The sequence below is a fragment of the Tiliqua scincoides genome, chromosome 6 (genome assembly GCF_035046505.1).
Source record: "Tiliqua scincoides isolate rTilSci1 chromosome 6, rTilSci1.hap2, whole genome shotgun sequence".
In the NCBI taxonomy this organism is placed as follows: Eukaryota; Metazoa; Chordata; class Lepidosauria; order Squamata; family Scincidae; genus Tiliqua; species Tiliqua scincoides.
The window spans coordinates 77,234,517-77,260,344 of record NC_089826.1 but is presented as its reverse complement, the minus strand read 5'-3'; the positions used below and the strand labels follow the sequence as shown (position 1 = coordinate 77,260,344).

At 43.7% G+C, this 25,828-nt stretch overlaps 1 protein-coding gene across 1 annotated transcript in view; it reads right to left on the bottom strand.

The window, feature by feature from the left end:
• CCDC149 (coiled-coil domain containing 149) overlaps window positions 1–25,828 on the bottom strand; it is a 64,060-nt gene that overhangs the window by 24,259 nt on the left and 13,973 nt on the right. The window contains exons 4-5 of the mRNA XM_066632267.1: window positions 20,478–20,585; window positions 1,544–1,660 (exon numbers count right to left, since the gene is read on the bottom strand). Of these exons, the coding sequence (XP_066488364.1) occupies window positions 1,544–1,660; window positions 20,478–20,585 (225 nt within the window). The remainder of the gene's footprint in view (window positions 1–1,543; window positions 1,661–20,477; window positions 20,586–25,828) is intronic.

Genomic DNA, 25,828 nt, shown 5'->3' with positions numbered 1-25,828 from the left:
TTGAGGCGGTGGCCAGTGGTATTCGGGGACCCCTGGATACCTGCCATCCAGAAGCAAGCCCAGGAATGTGACACAACCAACAGCAGTAGAAGGCTTAGCTCAGCAGGCAGAGCTCCAAAGCATGCTTTTCCATGATCAAAAAAGCCCTTCTGTCCCCCCTGAGACTTTTATGGTATTTGTCACGTCACATCTGGCTTCCCAATCCTGGTGATGTCATTGCCAATTACTTCTGGTGGTACTTCCAATAGGTGGACCATATGAAGCGGTACAGTGGAGGACAAACATTGAGAAACACTGGTCTACAAACAAAATAACTTCTGCTTTTGCTTATTTTCAGAAACTAAGAACTGAATGACACTTCTCTGCTGCAAACACCAGTAAAACAAGATTTCCAGTGCCAAAATACTGGACTTTGAAGGTTGTCCTCAGAGTTTAGCCCAGGCACGGTCCACAGATTTCAGTGCAACTTGGGTCCAAGCCAGTAGAATAGCTAGTGGCTTGGAACCGAAAAGTGTTTGCTGCCTGGAATGTTTCTGATGGTGAGAGGGAGGGGCTGCTTACACAGCATGTTGTGACACCTGCAGTAACTGCTGATCCCCCCCCCCACACACACACACTAGGCTACTAGGCCAAGCTCAACACAGCAATGGCAGAGCCACCTCATTAAACCTGGAACTTCTCCAATTACAACAAAAGTGTAATGGGGGCAGGGGAATCCAAACAGGAGCTAAAGGGGTGTGCAGGTGAAGAGTGGAGAACACTTTCACTGCCTGTACCTATTTCAGGATGGCTCTCGGAAGTCTACAAGCAGAAAATGACAGTCACAGCTCTCCCTGCTCCCCAGTATGCTGTCCCTGAACCTAAAGGTAACAAACATTAGCCACTGATAGCCTGTCTCACATCTTGTGTCACATTTTGTGTCAAAATGTATTTAATAAGTTAATGACACACTTATGTGAAGAAGGTGCAATCCTAACCACTTTCCAGCACCAACATAAGGGTAATGCAACTTTGAAGTAAGGGAACAAACACTGCCTTACCTTGAGGAGGCCCCCATGACTGCCCCCCAACTGCAACATGCTCCACTTGCACAGCTATGCCAGTGCTGGAAAGTTGGTTAGGACTGCGCCTGAAGTCACTTTCTTTTGCCTGTTCCAAATCTTCTTCCAATCAGGTTTTGGGAATGACCATGAGTTATAGTATTATGAGGTAGAAAAACTTATTCAAAAAATTCAAGCCAAGGAAAAGTACGTCTCGACACAATGCATAATTGATTTATGAGATTTGCTGCCATAGGGTGTGGTGATGGCCACTAGCAAAGATGGCTTTCAAAGAGGATTAGACAAATTCATGGAGAACGCAGGTCTATCAGTGGCTTCCAGCGGGTACCTGGTTGGTCACTGCAGGAAGAAGGATGCTGGACTAGATGGAGACTTGGTTCTTTCGACTGTTATCTATCTTACAAAGCATTCAAGTGCTATTAGTCTACAACAGTTTGATCAGGATGTACAATTTGTGCCCCATGCCCACTGTTTCAAATTACTTGTTCGCGAGCTTTCTCCAGTTGCAGGACAAGATCCTCACGCTCATGTGGTGCAAAATGGCGTGCCCCAACTTCCTCGTCTCCGAGCCGTTGTTTTGCTATTGTCATCCTGAGAAGCTGAAAGAAACCAGGGACAGTTCTCTTAGTGCCACAATAAAAATAAATTTGAATTTAATGGGAGAATGTAAAAGCCATTTTCCACATTACAGAGACAAATTCAGGTTTGCTACTAAGTATACATTTAACAGATATCTGCAGTTGCTCCTTGATAAATATAGCTATACTATAATGTGTGTCTGCCACACTTTATATTTTAAGGTACCAAAAACAGTCAAATGGGAAGCGGTCCTTCGAAGAAAAATCAAGCATGAGAACAGATCATCAGCAAAAGTATGCATTCACTCACATTAGTAACAATACCTATTCTACTTTTCCAGTATCATCAACAATAGTGGAGCACCTACACAAACAACTGAATTGTGACTTCTTTATTACCATTTCACCCAGTTAGCCTCCTTCATGAATTTCATGTAAAGGAAAAGGTTGTGGCTTGTATTACTTCCAACAGCGCATAAGATAATTTTCACTTTTTCAGCCGGCAGATACATAATATTCACTCTCCTAATGTCCCAAGTGTAAATAAGGAATCTAGGCATTTTTAAATATTGTTTCAGGAAAAAGAGCATGCCTAGCAAAAATCCAAGCATGGGGAGACACTGGAGCCCAGTGGTTCCAAACCTTACCTAGCCACGACACCCCTCCAGCCTCTTCATCCTGATATCCCAATCCTATGCATCAGAAGTAAGTCCCATTATAGTCAATGGAACATACTCCCAGGAAAATGTGTATAGGATTACAGCCTGAGCCAGTGTCGCCATCTTGTAAAATCTCATGAGATCCAAAATGGCAGCATCCAGGGCAAACAGGTAAGAGGGATGACCAGGGATATCCTGTAGCACTCCGTGAGTATGCTGGGATGGCCTAAAGGAGTGGTTCTCAAACTCTCTGGGAGTTTGGGAACTGCTGTAAGTTCCTGCAGGGGAAGGGAGAAAGCAGCAACACATTCGCTGCAATTGCATCGCTGCTGGGGGGGGGGGGTAAAGGGGTTTTTTGTTACTTACCTGAGACAACACCGGCCTCTTGGAGGGGGGGTCTGGGGAGCCACTGGACCACTCAGCAGGGCTCCCCACACTTGCAAACAGCTAAAAATAGTAAAAAAGCATGCACTTCCAGTTTTGCACTGAAAACAGTGACTTTTTAAACTATTTTTAGCTGTTTGAAGGTGTGGGGAGAGTGCAGAGCCTACAGAGTGGTTCACAGGCTCCATAGACCCCCCCCCCAGGAGGTTGGTGCTGCTTCAGGTAAGTAACAAAAACCCCTTTTACCCCCAGCAGCAGTGCGGATGCAGCGATCGCGTTGCTGCCTCTTCCCCCTGCCCCTTAAGGGGGCAGAGACAGGGCTTCCTTGGCTAGGGTGCTGCAATGTCCCAGTATGGGAACCTCTGCCCTAAAGTTGCACAACACACACTGCTATAGCCCTTAATACATGGACTATATAGCATCCCTGTGGAGGTGAACACATGAGGGCTCTGCCCCGACTACATGGCCTCCCTGTGATCAGCATTAGTCTGAAGCACCAAACACTGAACACAGAGACAGATCTTCTGAATGTTCAGCATCGGTTGCTGTAGATCTGCTGAATATGGAGTGTGGTGGGGGACAGCGGTACCTGCATGGCTTATTAACCTATTCCCAGGAAGCCCTCATATGTACCTCCACAGGAAGATAAATGCCTGAATCAGACTTCTAATTCCTCAAAGTCTTTTGGGACAGTAACATTCAAGGTAAAACTTGATGCTGCAGTCATCAAATGGTGAACTGTTCTGTTTATAATGATGTTTGGTTTTTACTGAAGCTATAAGCCACTTCAGTGATTCGTATTAGAATTGAAGGTGGTCTATACATTTTAAAAACAAAACAAATGTTTACTCAGAAATAGCCTTAGGCCATGTGGCCCTCAAAATTGGGCCTTATGTACATATTGATCTAATGATGCCTCAGATACAACGGGGAACTCATTTAACATTTATGTCCCTGGTCATCACTTGAGTTAAAAGGCTCCTAAACGCCATTGCCATGTGAGATGTGCCTAGCATTAAAAACCCAAATATCTCACTACTTTTAACATGATCTTTGATTGTGCATGTGCAAAGTAGCATGAACACAGTTAGTACCCAACCATTTTCAAAGCTGTTAAAAAAAGTTTTAAGGACTGAAAGAGTACGCAAGAAGCCTACAGAGCGATCGTGCGACAGGGTTTGCAACTACTTAAATTTCCTCCCCTATTTTGCATAGCTGGAAGAAAAAAAGAATTACATCTCAGTGGTCCAATTTGTAGAACTGACGCAGAGGCATGAGAATCTGCAGTGAAAACTCCCATGACTTAACATTTGCAGCTGCGCTACAGAATTAATGCACATCATTATATTTCATGAATTAGGAGATCAGTCTTCTGAAATTGAGCACTGCATATTAAGGTTACCTACAGCAATTTCAGTCTGCCAATCACTGTAGTACCTACGGGCCAATTAAAATATTGCTGATGCAAATGACCCACGATCCTCTGCTTCAGCCCCATTAAGCCCATGCTGGTGTGGCTGCTATTCTTCATTTGACGAGCTCCACAGGGTGACTGACTTGCAGCCCTGAATGAGGCACTGACCCGTGTTGCTTTCATTTTGGCAAATTGGGTTATTTTTGCATAGCCTGCCAGCAAAAAAAGAAAAAAGAAAGAGGAAGAGGAGCAGGAATGAGAATGATGTTGCAATGGTTTCTGAATGCAGAGTTTTCCTCCTTTATTATTATTACATCAGCATTATTATTCATAATTATTAAGTCACAGATAAAAAGGAGTTGAGAAGAGAACCAAAAGGAGGATGGGGGAGGGAAGGATCAAGTACCTGAACTTTAAACTAATAGGAAGATCCTCCCAAGTATATAACATAAGAACGTAAGCAGAGTTCTTATGTTCAAGTCAAGGTTCTTGCTGGTTCAAGTCAAGGGCCCATCTAGTCCCGTTTCCTGTATCTCACAGCAGCCCACCAGATGCCAGCATAATGGGCGGTATAGATGAAACACTGGTGATCTTGTCATCACAGCTAAGAGAGCAGGGAGTGGTCTTTATACTATGTAGCCCTTTATACCGCAGAGCCATTCTTATAGTTCACTAATGTATAAAATAAAAACTCTAGGCTCCTGGAAAGAAGCTCACAGGTTAATGTAATTCAACAACCAAAAGTAGGTGTGGGGCAAGGCAGAATGGCCCTTTCTGTGTACCAGTAGCTCTTGTTTTACATGGCCTTATTTGCATGTTTTCAAAATAGTGTGATTTGCAAATTAAATTTCTGGTCTTAATTTATGCTTGCAAGTTTTGAAATTAAACCGTCAATAAATAAACTGCCCATGTGCCACCCATGCTTTCCAGTTGTGGATCTGGCCCCTGTGCCACCCAGTGGCACAGGACCGCAAAATGCTGCCCCTGAGAGGAGACTTATCTCCATTATGGAGCCTCACACTGTGTCTGCGGGCCCCCCAAAAGTCTTCTGAAGCCTCTGAAGGGCTGTTACAGTAATTCTGATATTCCGACAAAAATCGGAAATACATGTGGACCCCCAGATCCCGTATCCGAGGTTTCACTTATCTGCTTTTTGGATCCTCAGTACCCCTTGTGCGCCCCCTCACCTTAGGAGGCTCTTCTAAGTCCAGTAGTAAAAAAAAAATGCTACTTGCAGTTTCTCTATGAAACCAGAAGTGATATTTTTATTGTTTTATAAGGCATTAGGAGGTCCAGGGAAGCGCTCTGGATGTCCACAGCCTGTGCTGGGCTCTGAGGACTCTCCAGAGGTGAGGAAAATGGAGTTCCCATTGGCGCCAGAGGGTGGGGGAAGGCACTTGCCAATATCAGTGGTTTCACTTAACCACAGGGAATTCTGAAGCTGCATGCCTGTACTGCTTAAGAGCCCTCTGGAGGCCTCAAAAGGCTTTTGAAGGGCCAGTGAACGCAACGCAGGGCCTCCCCAGCCCTTGGAAAGGCTCTGGAGGGTGGACAGAGGTGACAGTGGCGGTGTGGCAGGACTGTGGTGCCGCCCCTACAGGTATGGCACCCAGGGCTTCCCCCCCCAACCCAGGGCTTCCCCCCCAACCCTCCTCCCAGGACTGCCAGTGCTCCTTCCACAATGGCAAAGTGTGAGGAATGAGGAGGAAGGAGGCTACAGGGAGTAGGAGTGGCTACTGACTGATGCCTGTACAAATGGCCCATATAAATGACCAACCTGAAAGGATGAGCCTTTTTACCCCAGGAGAGTATTGTCATCCTGCCAACTGATAAGGAGAATATTGGCACATATCCGGTGCAGTCGTGCTACAAAATGTATCATAAAAATATTGCACTTTTCCACAATGAAGAAACCAGTCTTCTGTGACTATTGGGGGAAAAAAACAGCGAGCAGCACTCAGGCCAGGAGGGTACTGCAAACCAAGTGTGGTGCTGTTGCTGTAAAGATAACCATGCAACAAATTCATGGCCCTGCGTGTGGGTATTTTGTACTTGCGAATGTGTAAAGGGATACATGTAGGTCTTGTGTAGGACTAGTTAGTTTGTACTGGGATGTACATTCTCATCCACAGTCTGTAGTAAGAATGGGTACCTCTTCCTAAGCATATTATCTTCCTGTTGGAACAAGGTAGACTGTCTGTAAAATGGCATTCCCTGACATTTTATATAACAAACACAGAAGACAAATTTGGGACAGAAGTCTAGTACACTGTCAAGTGCAGGTCTGCTTCTTCCATCAAATAAAGACAGCTAATAAACACACAAAACACCTTTTTTGCTGAAGTGTTAATACTTCCATCTTTGTTGCCCTCTGTGGTTTCACTCATTTTACACCAGCTCAAGCGTGTTTCCCATCTGGTGCCTACATATTCAACACAACTTCAATACATAAGTAAAACAAAGAAATGACATCTTTTTGTGCTTTGTTAGTTGACTTCAAGCTAAATGAGATTTGAAATAACTGCGCTAAAAAGTTAATTATCTTGCGTCCCAACCTGAAAGGAACCTTTCGAAGGCACAGACGTTTTAAAAGTTATCTTAATCAATTTGTTGTAGTTGTTCTTTGGGCATCGCTATGCAGCATGCATGAAATGCTAAAGATATTAATTATTTTCTGCGGAAGATGTAGCAATCTGAACCAAGGTAATACAAACACAAACTTATTAATTTATTTTATGATTGTGAACATTAAGGCTGCAACTATACTCGGCACTCTGTGCTGACAGGGTGCTGATAGGCTGTCATCAAGCTGTACATTCTCTCCTCCAGTGGTGTAGCTAAGGGGTGGGGGAGGGGTACATTGTCCCAGGTACCTCACCTTGAAGGGGTGTCTTAGAGACCTCCAAAAGGCACTTCCTGTATTCAGCAGAAACCGTAAGTTCCTTTCAGATGCCTCTTCAGTGCTTCTCAAACTTTTTTGCATCAGGACCCACTTTTTAGAATGTCAATCTGTCTGGGACCCACCAGAAGTGATGTCCTTTACCTGGAAGTGATGTCATGTCCAGAAGTGACATCATCAAGCAGAAAGCACTTTGCTGAGAATGCAGAAAGTACTGAAATTGCTCGTGACAAGCACTGAAAATGTGCCATTTCCCCTAGATAGGCAGGTTATAAACAGACAATTATACATAATTAAAGTAGAACAATAATTAAATGAGGGGAGATGAAATGGAGGGAGCAGTCTTTGTTCCACCAACTGAATTCTCTCTGTGGCCTGCCTGCAATAACCTCAACCCTTAAAGAGAAAAAATGTTTCACTTTGCCAGCTCAAGAAGGTTTTTATCCGTTTTTATCCAAAAACGGGGTGGCCGTTTTTGTCCTTTTGGGCTCCACCTTCATCAGATCGGGACTGTTCTGGTGGCCTAGCACTCCCCTTTCCCTAACCTTCGACTCAAGCCAAGAAACGGTTGCTTACTCATGAGTAAACATAACCGTGTAGCTGAGGTCGCAATCCTAACCCCTTATGTCAGTGCTTTCCAGCACTGGCATAGCGGTGCCAATGGGACATGTGCTGCATCCTGCAGTTGGGTGTCACTCACGGAGGCCTCCTCAGAGTAAAGGAATGTTTGTTCCCTTACCTCAGAGCTGCATTGCCCTTATGTCAGTGCTGGAAAGTACTGACATAAGGGGTTAGGATTGCGCCCTTAGCGTTGCTTTCCGAAGGGCTCAATACATTTGTAAGCTTGGAGAAGGGACTTCCTTCTTGAGTGTTTTTGGGGGGCTGCTTTCATCAGATTGGGACCATTTTGGTGTTGCTGCATTCCTTTCAGCCTGCCCTTTGCAACAGTTCAAGGCACAGTCATCTACTCATGAGTAAACATACACAGTGGCTTAGTTTCACTTTCCATTGGACTCCATGCATTTTCCTTCTCAGCAATCATCTTGTCAGTTTCAGCTTTATAACCCATCAACAATCAGGTCGGGACCAACCAAGTGAGAAACCCTGCTCTAAGATGTAGTATGGAGGTGTTAAAATTTGAGCAGTTATGGGGGGTTGTTTGCACCCCTGGGGGTCGTTTGCACCCCGGGGGGTCAGTTGCTTTAGCTACGCCACTGCTCCTCTCCTCCATAATGTGGCATGATGCCGTCTTACTGAGTTGTTGCAGTGTGGTCACTTGCTTCTAGTCAAAACCTTTCCAGGCCTCACCTTCCAGGATCCATCAGCTGTTCACCATCAGGCCCCACCATACACACTTATGCTGGAAGCAACTGATGCACTGGCAGCCAAGGGAAGAGTGGACTCCACCTGCTAGAAAACGTGGTGTGGAAGTCTCAACCAGATTGAAATAGCCAGACTGAATGTACTCAGGGAAGCAGAAATGTTATGTAAGATGTCGGCATACTTTCCAGAATTTCAGATGAAAACAACCCTTGCATCCTTGAAATCTTCATCTCACACTAAGTATTGCTAGAATCACTTCCAGTGCCCCACCCTCTGACCATCACAGAAGGGTTTCATCCCCCCCCCCCCCAGCTGAATACTGCTTCATCTAACCTGCAGTCTCCAGAGGGCCTGAGGCTCATTGGAGTCTGAGGCCTCCCCGTGGGCCGGATTGGGGGTCCTTGAGGGCTGCAAGTGGCCCCCAGGCCAGGGTTTGGGCATCACTGGTTTAAGCCAATCCATCTTCAATCTCTATGTGTGTTTTGAGTACAGGAAATCTGCAGTTAGAAACTGCTTTTGGTTTCTTTTGCCTTGCCTCTGATCACATCCCTTCTTTTTCTCCATGTACCTAGCTTATTTTTTCTCTTCAATAAACTATAGTTTATTGTTTATTCAATAGTTTTCAATAAACTATCTTCTCTAATTTAAAAAGATGGATCTGCCTATCTGGTTAAAGACAACGGCTAATTGGCTCCTTGCTTTCTGACACACTGCATGGGCAAACGCTACAAGTGCTCTGGAAGCACAAGCATGGGCATGTTACACGTGCCCATAACTTACACAGGTGTGAACAGAAGATCAAGGCCTGGTGGCACCCCTTTCACTTGTCCAGCAATAAGGTCCAGTGTAGAGCAGTCAGCTCAGCAGTCAGGTGGCATAAGTCAGCTACCACCCAGCTGGAAGAAGGACTTGTGGTTGCAGCCAAATCTGGTAGCAAAGAATCTACCCACAGAGGCCAGGCTGGGATGTGGCAAAAACACACAGGTTTGGTAGCCACGGTGTGCCTTATGGCCCAGTCTTAAAGGGCTTCTATGCCGGTGGCTGCGCCAGTGGAGTACACTCCACTGGTGCAGATTGCTGCAAACATACCATAAAACACACTGTAATAGCGCACAATCAACACCAGCCTAACAGGAAAGCTTAAGCCTTCCTGTGCATGACAGCAGAAGGAGAGGCACTTGCTGAAGAAGGTAAGATTTGTGCTGAGCAGTACAGGGATCGAAGAGGACGGTGGATCGGGCCAGGGGTGGGATCAGCTGCATAGTATCCTATCCCCCTTCCTGCATCCGATCCACTGATGCAGGTCCAAGTTTACCTATAGTGGTGGCTGAGTAACATTACCTTACCTCAAAGAGACTTTCCACCTACTAAATTCTCCCACGGGATGCAGCGCAGACAGTGCTTGCACTCCTGAATTGGAGAGGGAGAACTTGGGTATGATTGGGCTACCCGTTTTCCCTTGAGGAACCAGAGAGTGTGGAAAGTATGACGCATTGGATATGCAACTGTCTCCGATCACGACATCTAAATGGACATTCGTGGAATTTCAAGTTATGGCAAAAACATTATTTTGATTGTTGGTAAATGAGGCAATGTTATCACATAAACAAATTTATCAGGCTATGGGACAAAAGCCCTCAAAGATCAGTAACCGCAAACTTGGTATTATCTGAAGTATTATCTTGGTATTATATTATCTGCAGTTATATAATTAGAGAGAAGTTGTCTCATGGTAAGCAGAGAAAATGACTATCTGGGGTTGATAATACACTAGGATAGCTTCTCTCTCAAAATACTTGAATGGCAAAATGGAATAAAGACCAGCAGGAGATAGACTCTGGTGGGGTTTGGAATTATCTCTTTTCAAACAGGGCACATTTCTGTCTCTTTATATGTTAAAGAAAACTACTGTAAAATGGCCCATCAGTATCACCTCTTGCCTCAGAGAATACATAAATATACAAAATCATTGCCTGTAAACTCTGGTATTGTTGAACTACCAGAGAAGACATTTTTCTCCATCTCTGGAAACAATTTGTAATCTCAGCCAACAGAAAGTTTCCAGCTCCTTGAAAATCACAGCAGATACACAAAATAAAATCTGCCCATTACAGCTAACTACTTGAGCCTTCAATGCCTGCTCAGTCATGTCACACACACTCTCAAAGAGTATCTTGACACTAACTCTGAACCTGTATACAGGTGGGGTCTCTGTAGATGCAGATTTGACATTCGCTGATTTGCCCCACCGTGTATGTCATAGCCCTGGATCGCCCCCCCTACAGACTTCCCAGATGTGACCGGACCTCATTCTGGTTTTCTGAGCCTTGAAGATGCTGAGATATTACCTTGTGCCGGTAATAAAGGAAGTCATCTGAAAACTGCTCTGGGCGCCATTCTGAGTCCTGGAGAGGCCATGCGAGGTGGCATGTGGCCTCTTTGAGGCTCAGAATGGTTCTGGTTGCATCTGGAGCAAAGGTGGGCTCTAAAAAGGTGGATTTCGTTATCCACAGTTTTCAGTGTTCTCGGGGGATCCGGGAATGGAAACAGTGTGGATAAAGAGGCTTCACCTGCACAGTGGCTAGACATGCATTCACAAGGCACTGGAAGTGCTCTATGGCTTCTACAAAAACTGAATTTAAAAAAATCTGGGCCGCGACCAAACTGGTCAAAATTAACACCATATTTAAGATTCAACAGTGAATTTCAGGGAATATGTATCACTTGGAGACTGGTACTTAGTTTCCGTAATGAGGAACTGTAATGATTCTCTGTTGGAGTCCTCATTCGAGCATTTTAATGTGTTATGAATTGTCCAGCGGACTTGTATTTTATGATTGTGACACTTTGGTAAGCACTGTAATACGCAATATTGCTAATCTAAATAAATAGTAAACGATAGGGGGTGGAGAGGAAAAGAAGCGAATTCTCTCCTTGGAATGTAACACCTGACAAGTCACAAATTCTTTTTCTGTTTTCACTGCAGGAAAGGTTCATCAATTCAGAACAAGCCAACAGACCCATCAAGATTTTTCCCTTGTGCCCATTTTGCTGGAAAACATTCTTGCTCAGCAGCAGTTTAATGGTAGAGAGAGTAGCAGCTTTCAAAAAGTTGGTTTGAGATATAATATAATACAAATTGCTGAGAGGGAGGATAATGAAATTGATTGAGGGGAAGCAAAGGAAGACAAATTCCAAAGGGGGATGTCACCATATTCCTGGTTGTGGCACCCAGCTTACGGAACTCCCTACCACTGGAGAATAGAACTGTTACTTCAGTGTGAGCATTTCAAAGGGAGGGGGAATTAAAACCTTTTACTTCTAATTAGCCCAGTGATTTTCATTAGCCCTTTTTTGTCTCACGGCACACTGACAAGGTACTAAAATTGTCAAGGCACACCATCAGTTTTTGAAAACTGACAAGGCACACTTTGCTGTTGGTGGGGGGCTCATATCCCCCAATGGTCCTATTAATAAATGACCCTTCAACAAACCCCCACAGCACACCTGGGGACCATTTGTGGCACACTAGTGTGCCATGGCACAGTGGTTGAAAATGGCTAGCCTTTAGTTGATGAGCTGTCTTTTTTAGGGTTTTGCAGTTTCTTTTTGCTATGTTACACTGTTATTTTTGTGTTTTGGACATGATTTTTTTTTTGCATTGTATTATGTTTTATTTTCGATTGTGTACGCAACTTTGAACTTTCCATCAGAATGGAAAAGAATATAAGTGCTTTAAAAATAATAGTATTCAAACAGTTTGATCCAGGCAATATCATTTCTAAAACACAAATACACAAAACCAAATCCACCACTCCCAGAAACCATCAGTCCTAGCACCCCAATCCTATCCCCCGCCACACTACAGGTGTGCCAACTATGAGACTGTCACAGTCCCATGTTTCCTTAAACTGAATTTAATTTTTTCTGCTTCCCAGCTAGAGACACTAATAAAATTTGTTAATTCAGGACTGTATACAAATATCAAGAGTCACACTGCTCACTTCAAAGAAAAGGCTGACATTAGCACCCCCAAATCCAGCTTTGATTAAACTTATTTGGATGTAAAATTAAGCTTCATGGGGAGGAGAGGGACTGGGCTTTTGCTGAGGAATAGGTTAGGCCAGTGGTTCTCAATCATTTAGCACCGGGACCCACTTTTTAGAATGAGAATCTGTCAGGACCCACCAGAAGTGATGTCATGACCGGAAGTGACATCATCAAGCAAGAAAATTTTTAACAATCCTAGGCTGCAATCCTACCCAGGATCAAGTCCCATTGACTATCATAGTTAAAAGTATATACATAGTAGTTTGTTAAAAGTGCAGGTCTGTAACATTTCCCCAAATGTAGTCACATACCAGTCTAATATATTAAAAATAAAATATTGAAATGAATGGGGACCCACCTGAAATTGGCTCGTGACCCACCTAGTGGGTCCCGATCCACAGTTTCAGAAACACTGGGTTAGGTTACTTCCCAGTTTATTACAGTAAGTAGGCTCAGCTTATTTTTGGGACAATGCTGATGTAAACCATGAGGGAAATTGCTTATCTTTGCATTCATCATCACAGCAGTTAGGGAGCCATCAACTATGGTTATTTCGGATTAACCAGATTTGAAAAATATTATTTATTCATTCAATTTATATCCCGCCTTCTGCCCTAAAGGGCACCCAAGATGGCTTATAACACATTAAAATACATAGCCAGGACACTTTAGTGCAGGAGTTCTCAAACTGATGGGTTGCAACCCACTAGGTGTTCTCAAAATGGTGGGTCACAACCCATAATACAGCCCAAGAAGCCCTGCCTCTGTCCCCTTAAGGGGCGGGGGTGGTGACAACACAATCACAACAATCACACCACTGCCAGAGTCACAAGGGTTTGTTTTGTACTTAGCCCCTATCTGTAACATTTAAAAAATGTTATCACAATTGGTCATAAAAATAAACAGCCTTAGAACTCTACCTACTTGCAAAGCTGCAGCATATCTGTCACCAGAAGTCTGTTAACTGCAGTGATGGGTGGAGCAGCCTGGAGCAGTTTCCCATGCAATCACTGTGGCTGTAGCAGAGAAGAACAAGTTCCATACTTGTGCTTCTTGCGTGGTTTTGTCACACCCGGGAGTGCAAGGCTTCTACTGTTATTTCAAGGGATTAGTTGGCAACCTTCAGTCTCGAAAGACTATGGCATTGCGCTCTGAAAGGTGGTTCTGGAACAGCATCTAGTGTGGCTGAAAAGGCCAATTCGGGAGTGACAATCCCTTCCACACTGGGAGCAAGTGCAGTCTGTCCCTGGCCTGTCTCCCTGGCTATGGGCCTTCCTTCTTTGCCTCTTAGCCTCAGACTGTTGGCCAAGTGTCTCTTCAAACTGGGAAAGGCCATGTTGCACAGCCTGCCTCCAAGCGGACCGCTCAGAGGCCAGGGTTTCCCACTTGTTGAGGTCCACTCCTAAGGCCTTCAGATCCCTCTTGCAGATGTCCTTGTGTCGCAGCTGTGGTCTACCTGTAGGGCGCTTTCCTTGCACGAGTTCTCCATAGAGGAGATCCTTTGGGATCCGCCCATCATCCATTCTCACGACATGACCGAGCCAATGCAGGCATCTCTGTTTCAGTAGTGCATACATGCTAGGGATTCCAGCACGTTCCAGGACTGTGTTGTTTGGAACTTTGTCCTGCCAGGTGATGCCGAGGATGCGTCGGAGGCAGCGCATGTGGAAAGCATTCGGTTTCCTCTCCTGTTGTGAGTGAAGAGTCCATGACTCGCTGCAGTACAGAAGTGTACTCAGGACGCAAGCTCTGTAGACCTGGATCTTGGTATGTTCCGTCAGCTTCTTGTTGGACCAGACTCTCTTTGTGAGTCTGGAAAACGTGGTAGCTGCTTTACCAATGCGTTTGTTTAGCTCGGTATCGAGAGAAAGAGTGTCAGAGATCGTTGAGCCAAGGTACACAAAGTCATGGACAACCTCCAGTTCATGCACAGAGATTGTAATGCAGGGAGGTGAGTCCACATCCTGAACCATGACCTGTGTTTTCTTCAGGCTGATTGTCAGTCCAAAATCTTGGCAGGCCTTGCTAAAACGATCCATGAGCTGCTGGAGATCTTTGGCAGAGTGGTAGTGATAGCTGCATCGTCGGCAAAGAGGAAGTCACGCAGACATTTCAGCTGGACTTTGGACTTTGCTCTCAGTCTGGAGAGGTTGAAGAGCTTTCCATCTGATCTGGTCCGGAGATAGATGCCTTCTGTTGTAGTTCCAAAGGCCTGCTTCAGCAGGACAGCGAAGAAGATCCCAAACAAGGTTGGTGCAAGAACACAGCCCTGCTTCACGCCGCTTCGGATGTCAAAGGGGTCTGATGTGGAGCCATCAAAGACAACAGTGCCCTTCATGTCCTTGTGGAAGGATCTGATGATTCAGGGATTAAGTGCACTATATACTTCCAGCTTTAAGGAAACTAAACAGGGAACAAGGTAAGGAGGGGGATGATCTGCTTCTCGCTAGGGCAAGTGGGAAGCGAATCATCATGGTTTGTGTCAGCAGGAGACCGGGGAAGATGGGAACAGACTCAGAGCAGCACATAGTACCCCAAATCCGCCTCCCCTTCAGACCTCTCAAAATCTGCCACTGGTGCAAACCACTTCACAGTTGGGCCAGTGGTGACTATAGTCTCAAATTGCTTGAACAGAAACATCATCAGCTGTTTTGTTAACAGTTTGAAAATGCATCAGCTAAATAAATGGAAAAAACCTAGTTCAGTTTAAGGTATAATTAATTCTCCCCTTGATGAAAACTCCTGAATTTGTGTATGTGTTTCAGCAAGTAAACATGGGGAGATCAGAAACTGAAACGTATTTTCTTCTCCCAAATCTCTGTTATTATTTGCATGAATAAAGCCAAGTGTGCAACTAAATCCCACCCCCCAAACCAAGCTTTTGTTTCTACTGATCCATATGTTTGCACTTAGCACGGAATAACTGCAGAATGTGCCCCCCTCCCCCCATAGCTCCATTTGCTCCAGAAAAAACAACTGGATGAATCACACACATCCACACAGAGTTCATCCATAAAGTACCATTTTCAGGCTACAAAAACAGCTGCTTGCTCAATCCTGCCAGAGGTGACACTGGCAGAGACCATCTGGGCATCCGGTCTTCGGCTTGGGGGATGGGGTAGGAAGGAACAGAAGCTATCAAAAGCGCACAGAAATTAATTCTTTGTGTTAAAAAAAAATCATAGTGTTCTGATTAGAACTACAACAAAATCAACCACCTGCCAACACAGCAGGACTTGGTTTGCTGGACTTGATGGGTCAAGGAAAAAAATTCAAAGAAGCCTGCTATCTATTAGCCCTTGCCAATTGGGCCAGTTTCCTTTATAAGGTGGCTCCTTCATATTTAGCAAGGAGATAGCAACTTTTCCTGTTTACTCCTGGTCAGTGTTTTTTGCAGTGGCCGTTTGCTGGTGTCTCTTTAGGCTGTGAGCCTTTTCAAGACAGAGTTACAGTTTTGCTGGACCTTGTTATCTGTGGAGGATCTATTCCCAGACACACACACCCCATGGATACTGAACACAAAGGGGGCTCACAGAGGATCTCTGAATACAATCGGAAGTCCTTTTCGATCGCGTCTGGAGTGTTCTGAGACGTGGGGAGGCCATGTGCAGCTGCTTTCTCAGCAAACGACATATGCCTCCCAGAGGCTCTGAAAGGCCTTCTGAGGAGCAAGGAGGCTCTGTGGGTACTCCAGCCGCAGGTTCGGAAACTGCAGTGGATCAAATCCACAGATAAGGAGGACCCACTGCATTTTAGTATGTATTTGTGAAGCTGTTTTGGATGAAATGCTCTATTTAATAATAAAAATTGCATAAAACTAAAGTGAAATAAAACTAAAAGTGGGAGGCCAAGCAAACAGCTCTGTTCGATGGTAATATTTAATGACTGAAATAACCAACATGCTACTTCTTAGGAAAGTAAGAGTAGGCGTAGACCCAAGATCAATGTCTTTGAATCTGCATGTACTCTCTGCCAACAGGCTTTTATTTTATTTTTTGAAACAAAGGCACTCAACAAAAAGGAAAACCCTCCCTGTGATTCCATATCACCAATAACAGACCCAACATTAATAACAAAACCTGTTACTTCTGTTCAATAAAGTCTCCATTAAACGAACTGATGTTTGAAGGCAAAAATGAAAGATTAAAAGAACAGGACATTTTATACAAGTTAGCAAGACTCAAGGGGTGTTATCCTAAAGTTCTCACTGTTCACGATACTGGCTACAATCCCTCCTTGGACTCAGTCTATAAAATGGGCTTCAGCATGTTTTTCATTTAAGGATTAACTCCAGGGTGCTTATATAAACACAGCAGTTATAACTCAACCTAAGAGCTAGTATTCAAGAAGAATTCAAAGAGCGAACCTTGAAAACCCCCAAATGCAGATCGGTTCTGCACATCTCAGATACTGGCCAATATGAGCCACTCTCATGGATCGTAATTTACTGATGAACACTGCATCTGTTTTTATTTCACAAAAGTTATGCACAACAAACCTATAATTAATTGCATGAATATAAACTATGATACCAGTTTTATGTATTTCTCTGTTGTTTTTAATTGTTGCTATTTGTTACTGTTAGTATTTCAATAATGTTTATTTTGTTAGCCTCTCCGAATCTTAGGGGAAGGGCAAGTTATGCATTTTTAAAATAAATAAAAAGTCCTCCCATATACTTCTGTATGTCTATGTTGATCAGGGATATAGGACTGCAACTAATTTTTAATACAAGACATACTTTGAGATGAGCAAGGAGATAAGGATCAGCAACGCTGAGTCACAGGCAAAGATACCTTTCTCCAAGTAGACCAGTGATTTTCAACCAGTGTGCCATGGCACCCTGGTGTGCTACAAATGATCCAAAGGTATGCCATGAGAGTTTGGGGGAAGGTGATTTATTAGTAGGGCCAGTGAGGGATGTGTGAGCCCCCCACTGGCAGTGTGATCTGCCTTGTCAATTATCAAAAAACTGATGGTGTGCCTGGACCATTTTAGCACCTTCTCAGTGTGCCGCAAGATGAAAAAGGCTGAAAAATTGCTGATGTAGATAAAGCAGAAGCTCTCCTTGCACAGCCTCAGTGGCTTACCCTTCCTTGCCTTGTATTGCCTTTTATACATGATCCAGCAGCTGAGAAAAGAACTTTGAAAAAACCTCTGTTCCCATTCACCCTGGGGTGGAAGATTCAAGGCCTCATTGTCTCAGCTTGGGAGAAAGTTGTTCATACCTATAATTGAGGAAAGAGGCTTTAGGATCACAGCTGCAATGAGACCAGATGGGCATACTTTGAAGGTCAGATCAGGACCCCTCCTGCTTGCTCCATTAAACTCTCGAAGTTACCAACTGAACCAGTAGGATTCTTCCTTTGCAGAATCAAATACCCATCCCAGTTTAAAGTCTTGCTTCCAGTTCAAGCACTGTTTAGCACTCCACAAATCCTGGTTTTCCAAGCTTTGATCCAAGCTCCAGCGATGATAACTAAATATATTTGAGTTCATCCATATACCAGTTAACAGAGACAACTGTCATTTGTTTAAACACTGAGGGTTAGATTTAGAGTAATGTTTCATAGAAAGGGCCAGATTTAGTAATACATTTATAAAGTAGTAATTAACAGGCAATGTTTTGAAATAAAAAAGAATATACGTGTTGAAACGCTCCAATTTGTCATGTTTAAATAGCAAAATGGGAGTTTGATTCACACCTGAACATGTAAACTCATCCTACTGAAAAATATTGGCTCAGTTCAGATGGCAAATTATGATTTGCCATAATGGCTGAATTGACAAAACCATCACTTTCAAAGCCATCTCTAGATGGAATGAGCTTAGGAAGCTCTGAGCCAAGAAGATGGAAAATAAAAACAGACAACAATGGTTAGCACAAACCACAGTTTGGTGTGACGTCTGAAATGAAGCCATCGTTTGGAGATGCTAACAACTCGCATTTATAAAGTGCATTGTAAGTACTCAGAGTGCATCAGACACACTATTTCAGTACTACTTAAAACAGTTCAGTGAGGAAGAACAGTATCTGTATCTCCATACTGCATATGTGGAATGGGGGTAATAACTAACTGAGGGCCCAATATTGTGGTCCGCGCCGTGTCTCCGCAGCGCAGACCACAGTTGCAAATGTGCCATAAGGCACATTTGTGGGGCTTACTGCCAGACTCTCACCGGAGCTGGCTCAGCTCCGGCCAGCGCTGAGCCACTGCCCTGCTGGCACCCGCGTTCCATGGCTTGGCGGTACCTGCGGCTGCCGGTCTGCGGAATGGGAAATGGGGACCGGGACGGGGGTGTTCTGGAGAGGAGGGAGGCCAGCGTGACGTTGGGAGGGGGTGGGGAGGCTGGCGTGACGCGGGGAGGGGGCGTGCCAGAGGTGTGCCTGGGGGTGGACGGGAGGAGGATCTGCAGAGCTCTGCTCCGCAGGATCCTAGGCGCTCGTGAAGGCTGCGTGCCTTACACGAGCGCCTTTACTTTAGCGGCGTCCTTTGGGCGCCACTAAAAAGAGTAGCCCCATTGGGGGGCTGCCTCCCTTACCCAGGGGAAGGGGATGAACGTGGTGATGCCTCGCGGTGTCGCCATGCTGGGGCTCCCCAGGCAGCCCAGGACTGGGCTGCCTGTTAGGATTGAGCTGTGAGACAGAGATAGAATCATGACTTAAAGATACCTAGCTGAAACACAGCTGATGTGACACTTGAACCAAGGACTTCCTTATTCAAACAATAACACTTCTCCAAATTAACAGCCAGAAACAATACAAAAGTTATGTCTGGGATGCTACTTCATTCACATACACAATTCAGCAATTAAAATGTATTGTTTAACCAAAGGTCATCACAATCACCAACAAAAATCAACCCGCCATTGTCAAGAAGTCAATAATTAGAAGATACAAAAAAACCCCAAACTACTGCTAGTTTTCTTACAGGACATACTCAAGTCACCACTTGATGCTGCCATGATGAATACTGGAATTCATCCTCAGTTTGGCCTGCAGCCCCTTCTGCACCTGAACTAATGTCAGTTTTACTCCTCAGCTCCAACAAATCCCCCAAACATCACAACCCACAGTCAGGTTTTTTTGCGCTTCCTGCCCCTTGCCCACCTTAGAATTCTCTGACTTGCTCCAGAACAGGGCTTCTCAAAGTGTTCTTTGCGGAGCCAAGGGGTTCCTTTGGAGGCTCCATAGCGCACTATAAGTGGCCGCCATCAACTTGATGCTGCACAGCTCCACACATGCATTGGCGCACATGGGCTCTCTGAGACTCTTCTCATGTGCCAGTGGGGCTCCACAATACTCCATTTAGGAGTGTGAAGAGTTCCAGAGACTGCTGCTCTAGAGGAACAGAAGGGGTCATACCACCTACCCTGTTCTGGAGGGAAAAGACAACTCAGGACTGTGTCAGTGGAATTCACTGAGGAGCTCACTTTCATTTTCTTAGATATTGTCTGCAGCATTCTAAACTAATTATATGCAGTGTTTTTCCTCTTAACAAATGGTATTATACAAATCATTTCAGAATTCTCCAACTACAAGGGGAAAAGTACGACATGTGAGACTTCAAAATAGTGCAAGGATAGTGAAAGCACCAATCAAGGGCTTGATCACGAATTTCATGATTGAATGCCGGTTTTTAGACAAGTAGCAGTCAGAAGAGACTGTGCATTAACAGTTCGGCGCATTAATTAACAGTTAATTAATTCCCTGGCCTGGTGGCACTTCCCCTTCACAATCCCCTTCACAATGTTATCCACAATAACATTCAAAGGAACAGTGCAAAAGTTACATAACCAAAAAGAACTAATAGACTTTGGATCCAATCCTATCCAACTTTCCAGCACTGATGCAGCTGCAATGCAGCCATTTCCTCACTTTGATGAGGCCTCCATCTCCTACACGCAAGATGCAGTGCAAGCCCTGCTAATATGGTTGCATCAGTGCTGGCATACTGGATAGGACTGGACCCTTTGTCTACCTCTAGTCTGAAAGAAATCCCAATCTGAAGAAGGGCAGACAAAGTTACCTTCATTATAGTTTGACAAACTGATCATGCTCCTCTCCTTGAAAAGTTATAATTAGGTTCCTTGAGGTGATAACCATACCTTGTTGTCTCCTTGTACTTCTCCCAGCCTCTGCTGAAGTTCTTTGATTTCTTCTCCCAGGTGCTTATTTCGATCCCGAGAATCACTCAGGAGTTGGGCAAGATTAGCCTAGGGAAAAATTGCAATATTTCATCACACAAGAGTGTGTGTGTATGAAATTGGACTTTGGAGGAGAGAAAGGAAAAAAAATCATTAAGCTTAAATTAGTGCCACATTTGTATATAGTTTGGTGGTGAGGTATCCAAATGCTTCATTAGGCAAAAAAGCATCAGTCCTATAACTAAAATTACAGCAGAAATAAAATAAATCAAGTAAGCGTGCAGATAAAGCTTGAAGACCGCACATAAACAAAGACAGATGGCAACAGAAATATTTTTTGGTACCACAGGGGGGAAAAAAACCCTGCCACATTTTTTATTCTATTTTATTTACTATGAGGAATTGAGACCAATGGCTAAATATCACACGATCATAATTAAGATGTGACATTTTTTAAAAGTAATATTGTTGATTTTGATCTCTCACATCATCTCACATACCTGTTAATGTGTGAAGCAAAATTTATTAGAGGTGCAATCCACTTGGAAGCTCACGGATATGCCCAAGAAAATGGTGTTCTTGCACAGCCTATATTTATTGGGTTAGATCCAGAAGGTGCCTTTGCAAATACAAAATGTACTTTCCACCATACACTAGCCCAGAGGTTCCCAAACGGGAGCTTTGCAATGCCCCCTTAAGGGATGGAGCAATAGTGACTGCAGCAATGCAATTGGGACGATTGTGCTGCTGCTGGGGAGGGAAGGGGTTTTCCAATATACCTGGACGTTGCTATGGCTCTCCGGAAGGTTCAGAGAGCCTGCAACCCCCTCTGCAGACCTTCAGCAACTTCAAAGTGCTGTTAAAAGAAAGAAAAAAAAACACTTGCTGTTTTTGTCACAAAATAGGAAGTGAATTTTTTCCCTTTTACTGCACTTTGAAGCTGCCAGGAGGGCTGCAGAGGGGGTCACAGATTCCCCAGACCCTTCGGAGAGCCATCAGTATGTTGGAAAACCCCTTTCCCCCCCAGCAGCAGTGCAATCATCCCAATCACACTGCCACCCCTTCCTTCCCCCACAAACACAGGTTCCAAAACCCTTCCTGAGAGTTTGGGATGGTGACTGGTGAAATTAAATGGATAGATGCTCTTCAGCTTGCACAATCTCTTGCACAAGTAGAAGGGCAAGAACTGCTGAAGAACCTATCTATCATGGCACTTATTTATTATAACATATATCACCTTTGCAGAAAGGTGCATGGGGAAAATGCATGGGGTGTCTTGCAATATATCAAGCACCAGCTGACAGAACATTTTTTTCTTTTAAAAAAAAGTCAAAGCAGCGGGAGGAGGAGCCAACAGTGGACGAACAGACATGTTCCCAGGAGCTCCTGGGAGACGGTTTGTTTTTCCCCAAATACTGCAGGTCTGAAGAGGACCTGAAGATCTTTGTTAGGAGAGACAAGTTCTTCAGCGGTGCAAGTATCTGGGAAACTGAAAGCCTGACGGGGGGGGGGGGGAGCTTTCTTCTCAGAGGAATCTGTTTGTGATAGTATTTGGGGAGGTGCAGTGATCTGCAATCAAGCTGCTGGCTCCGTGCTGAGATGCCATATGGAGGGGGGAAAAAAGCGTTAAGTGTAAAGTTTAAGCTGGAAATTTAAGATAAACAAGTGTTACTATTGTCCCCGGCTCTGATTGACTGATTTGGCTAAACGCCCTGGAGGCGTTAACGAGAGACTTTTTAAGGAGGTTGAAAGTGCTCTTTTTCTCTGTCTTGGCATAAATTGGTGGTGGATTATAATTACAACTATAACTTGAGTGTGAACTAAAATCCAGAATTATTCTTGGACATAATTGGATATAAATATAATTCTCATTAGATTTGAAAGAGCTTTGTTTTTTCTGCACCAGAGACGGTGAGACTGTTTTCTTTCGTTTTGTTTTTCTCTCCATTAACCGCAATGGACTGTTATCTGCAAGAGGTATGTAAGGAATGTGGATGGCAGAGTAGTAATGACATGGTGGAAGTGAGGAGAATAATATGTTGTGGACATCTAGTGGACTAGAGAGAAATTGCAAAATGGACTCTGTTCCAGAAAACCTTGATTAATACGGATTGCTTGTTATGGAGCGACAACAGCTGAATTGGTCCTCGCAGATTCAAGCCAGTCTGCAGACTCTTTCCTAACAGATAGATGTCTGTAAGGAACAATTGGAAGATGTGAAGAAACAAGCAAAAGATAAACAAGGGAGTGAAAAAGCGGACAAGGAGGAAAATCAACAGGATGATCAGGACGAAGAAGAGGCGCTGATGGAGATTAAGAAATTTGGACAGAGTAGCAGAAGTGCACAAATCACATTTGTTGGAACTAGAAGGAGAAAATATATCCCAGTTAACTGGAAGAATGAACACACCCTATATAAGAAACTGTAGATTTATCAGATTCTGTTATAGAGATAAATTATTAACAATATTACAGGAGAAAAAATTGAAAGTAAGAAAGAAAAAGAACCCTGAGGGGTAATCTGAGGGTTAAAGAAAATTGGAGGATTTATTCAGCTAATAACAATGGTCTAAATTTATTTGAAGAAAAAAAAAAGAATACGTATGAAATTGATAAATATGAATTAGAATGTATTAAAAAAATATATCTGGAAATGTAAACGTGTGGAAGAATTGTTTTATATGTGGTTATTATGCCAAAGAAAAAAGTGTAATTAGATTGGAGTTGAAATAGCTGAGGTGATAATTTTGGTAATTAGATTATTTTGTTTTAATATTAATGAGCAATTGAAGTTCGTTTACACTTGGTAGAAAGTGAATATTTAGAAAATACAGTATAGGGCATTAGGGAAAATTTATTGCATATTACATAAATAAATGGATAAATCAATAAGAGGTAGAAATAGATGAGTAATTAGATTAGGAGATATAGTATGATTAATTAGTAATGGCATATGGTATTTAGAACTCCTAAATGTATGTTATATGTTTGTATGTTTGTGTGTGTTAATAAAAAAAAGTCACAGCAGCAGAAAATAAATAAGTGAACCCAAAGGCTTTTTACAAAAGCCAAATCTTGGTCACATATTGGGGGGAAAAAAATGGAAAGGTAGACGGGGCACTTCTTTGATGAGGACATCCTACCACCTAGGTGCTGAAGATGAAAAGATCCTCGTTGCTACATACCTTACCTCAGACAGCAGGGGCTCTATCAAAAGGGTCTCTCTTGCTGAATGGAGTGAGTTCAAGCATGAGGTCAGTCCATAAAGATATCCTGATTCCCGAGAGTTAAAGGCACTGCATGAATTCTTGTGCCAAAATGTAGGTTGTGATCCACTGGTGAGCAGACCTTCCAACGAGAACAGGGGTGATGGAAAGATCAAATGACCAACTGCCTCAACCCCTGAGGCTAATCAAAAATCAGACAGCTGCTAATTGCCCTACAAAGAGCTCAGGTCCCTAAACAAACAAACCAAACACTCTTTCTTTTCTTTCAAACCTACGGGGGTCCCAATAGAGCGTCATTTTAAAAAGTGGGTCCTAAAATGTTTGGGAACCACCAAACTACTGTGATTCCCTGTGTGCCCCCAAGTCCTTCCTTCTGAAAACTGGAATGTTCCTGATGATTGGCTCACATTCCTACCTGCATTGTTCCACTCCTTCAACCAGGGACTGCCATGAAGCAGCCTGAGAATCCACTCCATGGGACTTGGAGAAAAGCACCTACACTCCAAACAGCAAGTGAAAAGAGCTGGAGATTCATTCAGGGAAGATGGCATAGCTAGGAAAAACATCTGGCTAGAAAATGTCAGGTTTTTTGTTTCATTTCAGTCATGAGCATTTGCTATTTGATCAAAACAATTCTGTTACTATGCACAAGTCTTTGCCTTGTCAAGCAGGCCTTCAGATTCTAGTTACCCGATTTGTTTCCTTTTAGATTTTCTTTTTGGCATGTGTATTTTTCTGGATGCTATCTAAATATTTCAGAGCCATCCACAGCAACACAAAAAATAATGTGGTAATGGCACTTGGTCTGGATGCCTTTAAAAGGGGATTGGACAAATTTATGGAGGAAAAGTCCATCACAGATTACAAGTTGTGAAGGGTATGTGCAACCTCCTGGTTTTAGAAGTAGGCTACCTCAGGATGCCAGATGCAAGTGAGGGTACTGGAACAAGGTACTCTTGTTGTCTTGTGTGCTTTCTGAGTCATCTGGTGGACCACTGTGAGATATAGGAAGCTGGACTAGATGGGCCTTTGGCCCGATCCAGCGGGGCTCTTCTTATGTTCTTACAATCCCAAAGCCCCACATACCTTCTCCAGGTGAATGAATGTCACCAGGAAAAAGAAGCAAAAAAGAGAAAACAAGAACAAGCAAAGCAGAATGGGCAGAACCATGTGCAATGCCTTCAGTTTCAGCTCCTTGAAAACTTCCATGTACACACAGCGGCAGCCTCAACCTGAGCAGCACTGTGTGGGTTGCCCTGCAGCTCAGTTTGAATCAAGGGCCTCTAGTGGCATCAGAAACAGGTTTTTTTGGTAAATACAATCACTGGAAGTCATGAGGACCAGGGCAAGCTCCAGCTAAACTGATATAAACCCAAGAACATTGGCCATATGGCAGTTTGATTCATTCTCTCATTCCCAACCTGACTAGAATCATAACCAGGAGGACGGGAGAACCACTATCCCAAGTACAGTAACATTTTCCCCAAACCATTCTCTACTCTTAAGATTTGATTCCTTTAACACAGTTTCTGAAATCTTGCCACAAAAGTTATTTTGATTCAGACTCCTGTGAACATGATGGATAGTCACACCAACTTAATGTACCCTTCGGTTCCCTGCACATATATCTTGGCCAGTGCACACAAGAAGCTGTCGTCCCCCTCACCCCAACCTCTAAAGTAATTTATGGGTAAAGCAGAGGGGGAAAGAAGAGAGACAAATGCAAGAGGGAGCAGCACAAAAATATTTAGACACAGGTGTCCAAATCATTCTTAAATCTCTTAGAAACTTAAAATTATTTTCCAGCATTTAAGCCCAGACCTCAGGCTAGACAAGTGAAATAAAAGGAGAACAGGTAGAAAAATCTGATGAAACATCAAGTATACTTTAGAAGCATGATGGATAGCAATTTTTATCGCAATTTCTACTTCAATGGTTTTGTATGATTGTGGCACCCAACTTAATACTCAGTAAAACCTGCTTTGCTTAGTAAGAGACGCTCGAGCTCAACAGCTACCACACAAATTGATGACATCTGCTAGCACCACATTTTTGTGGCAGAGGCAAACTTCCACGCATCAATTT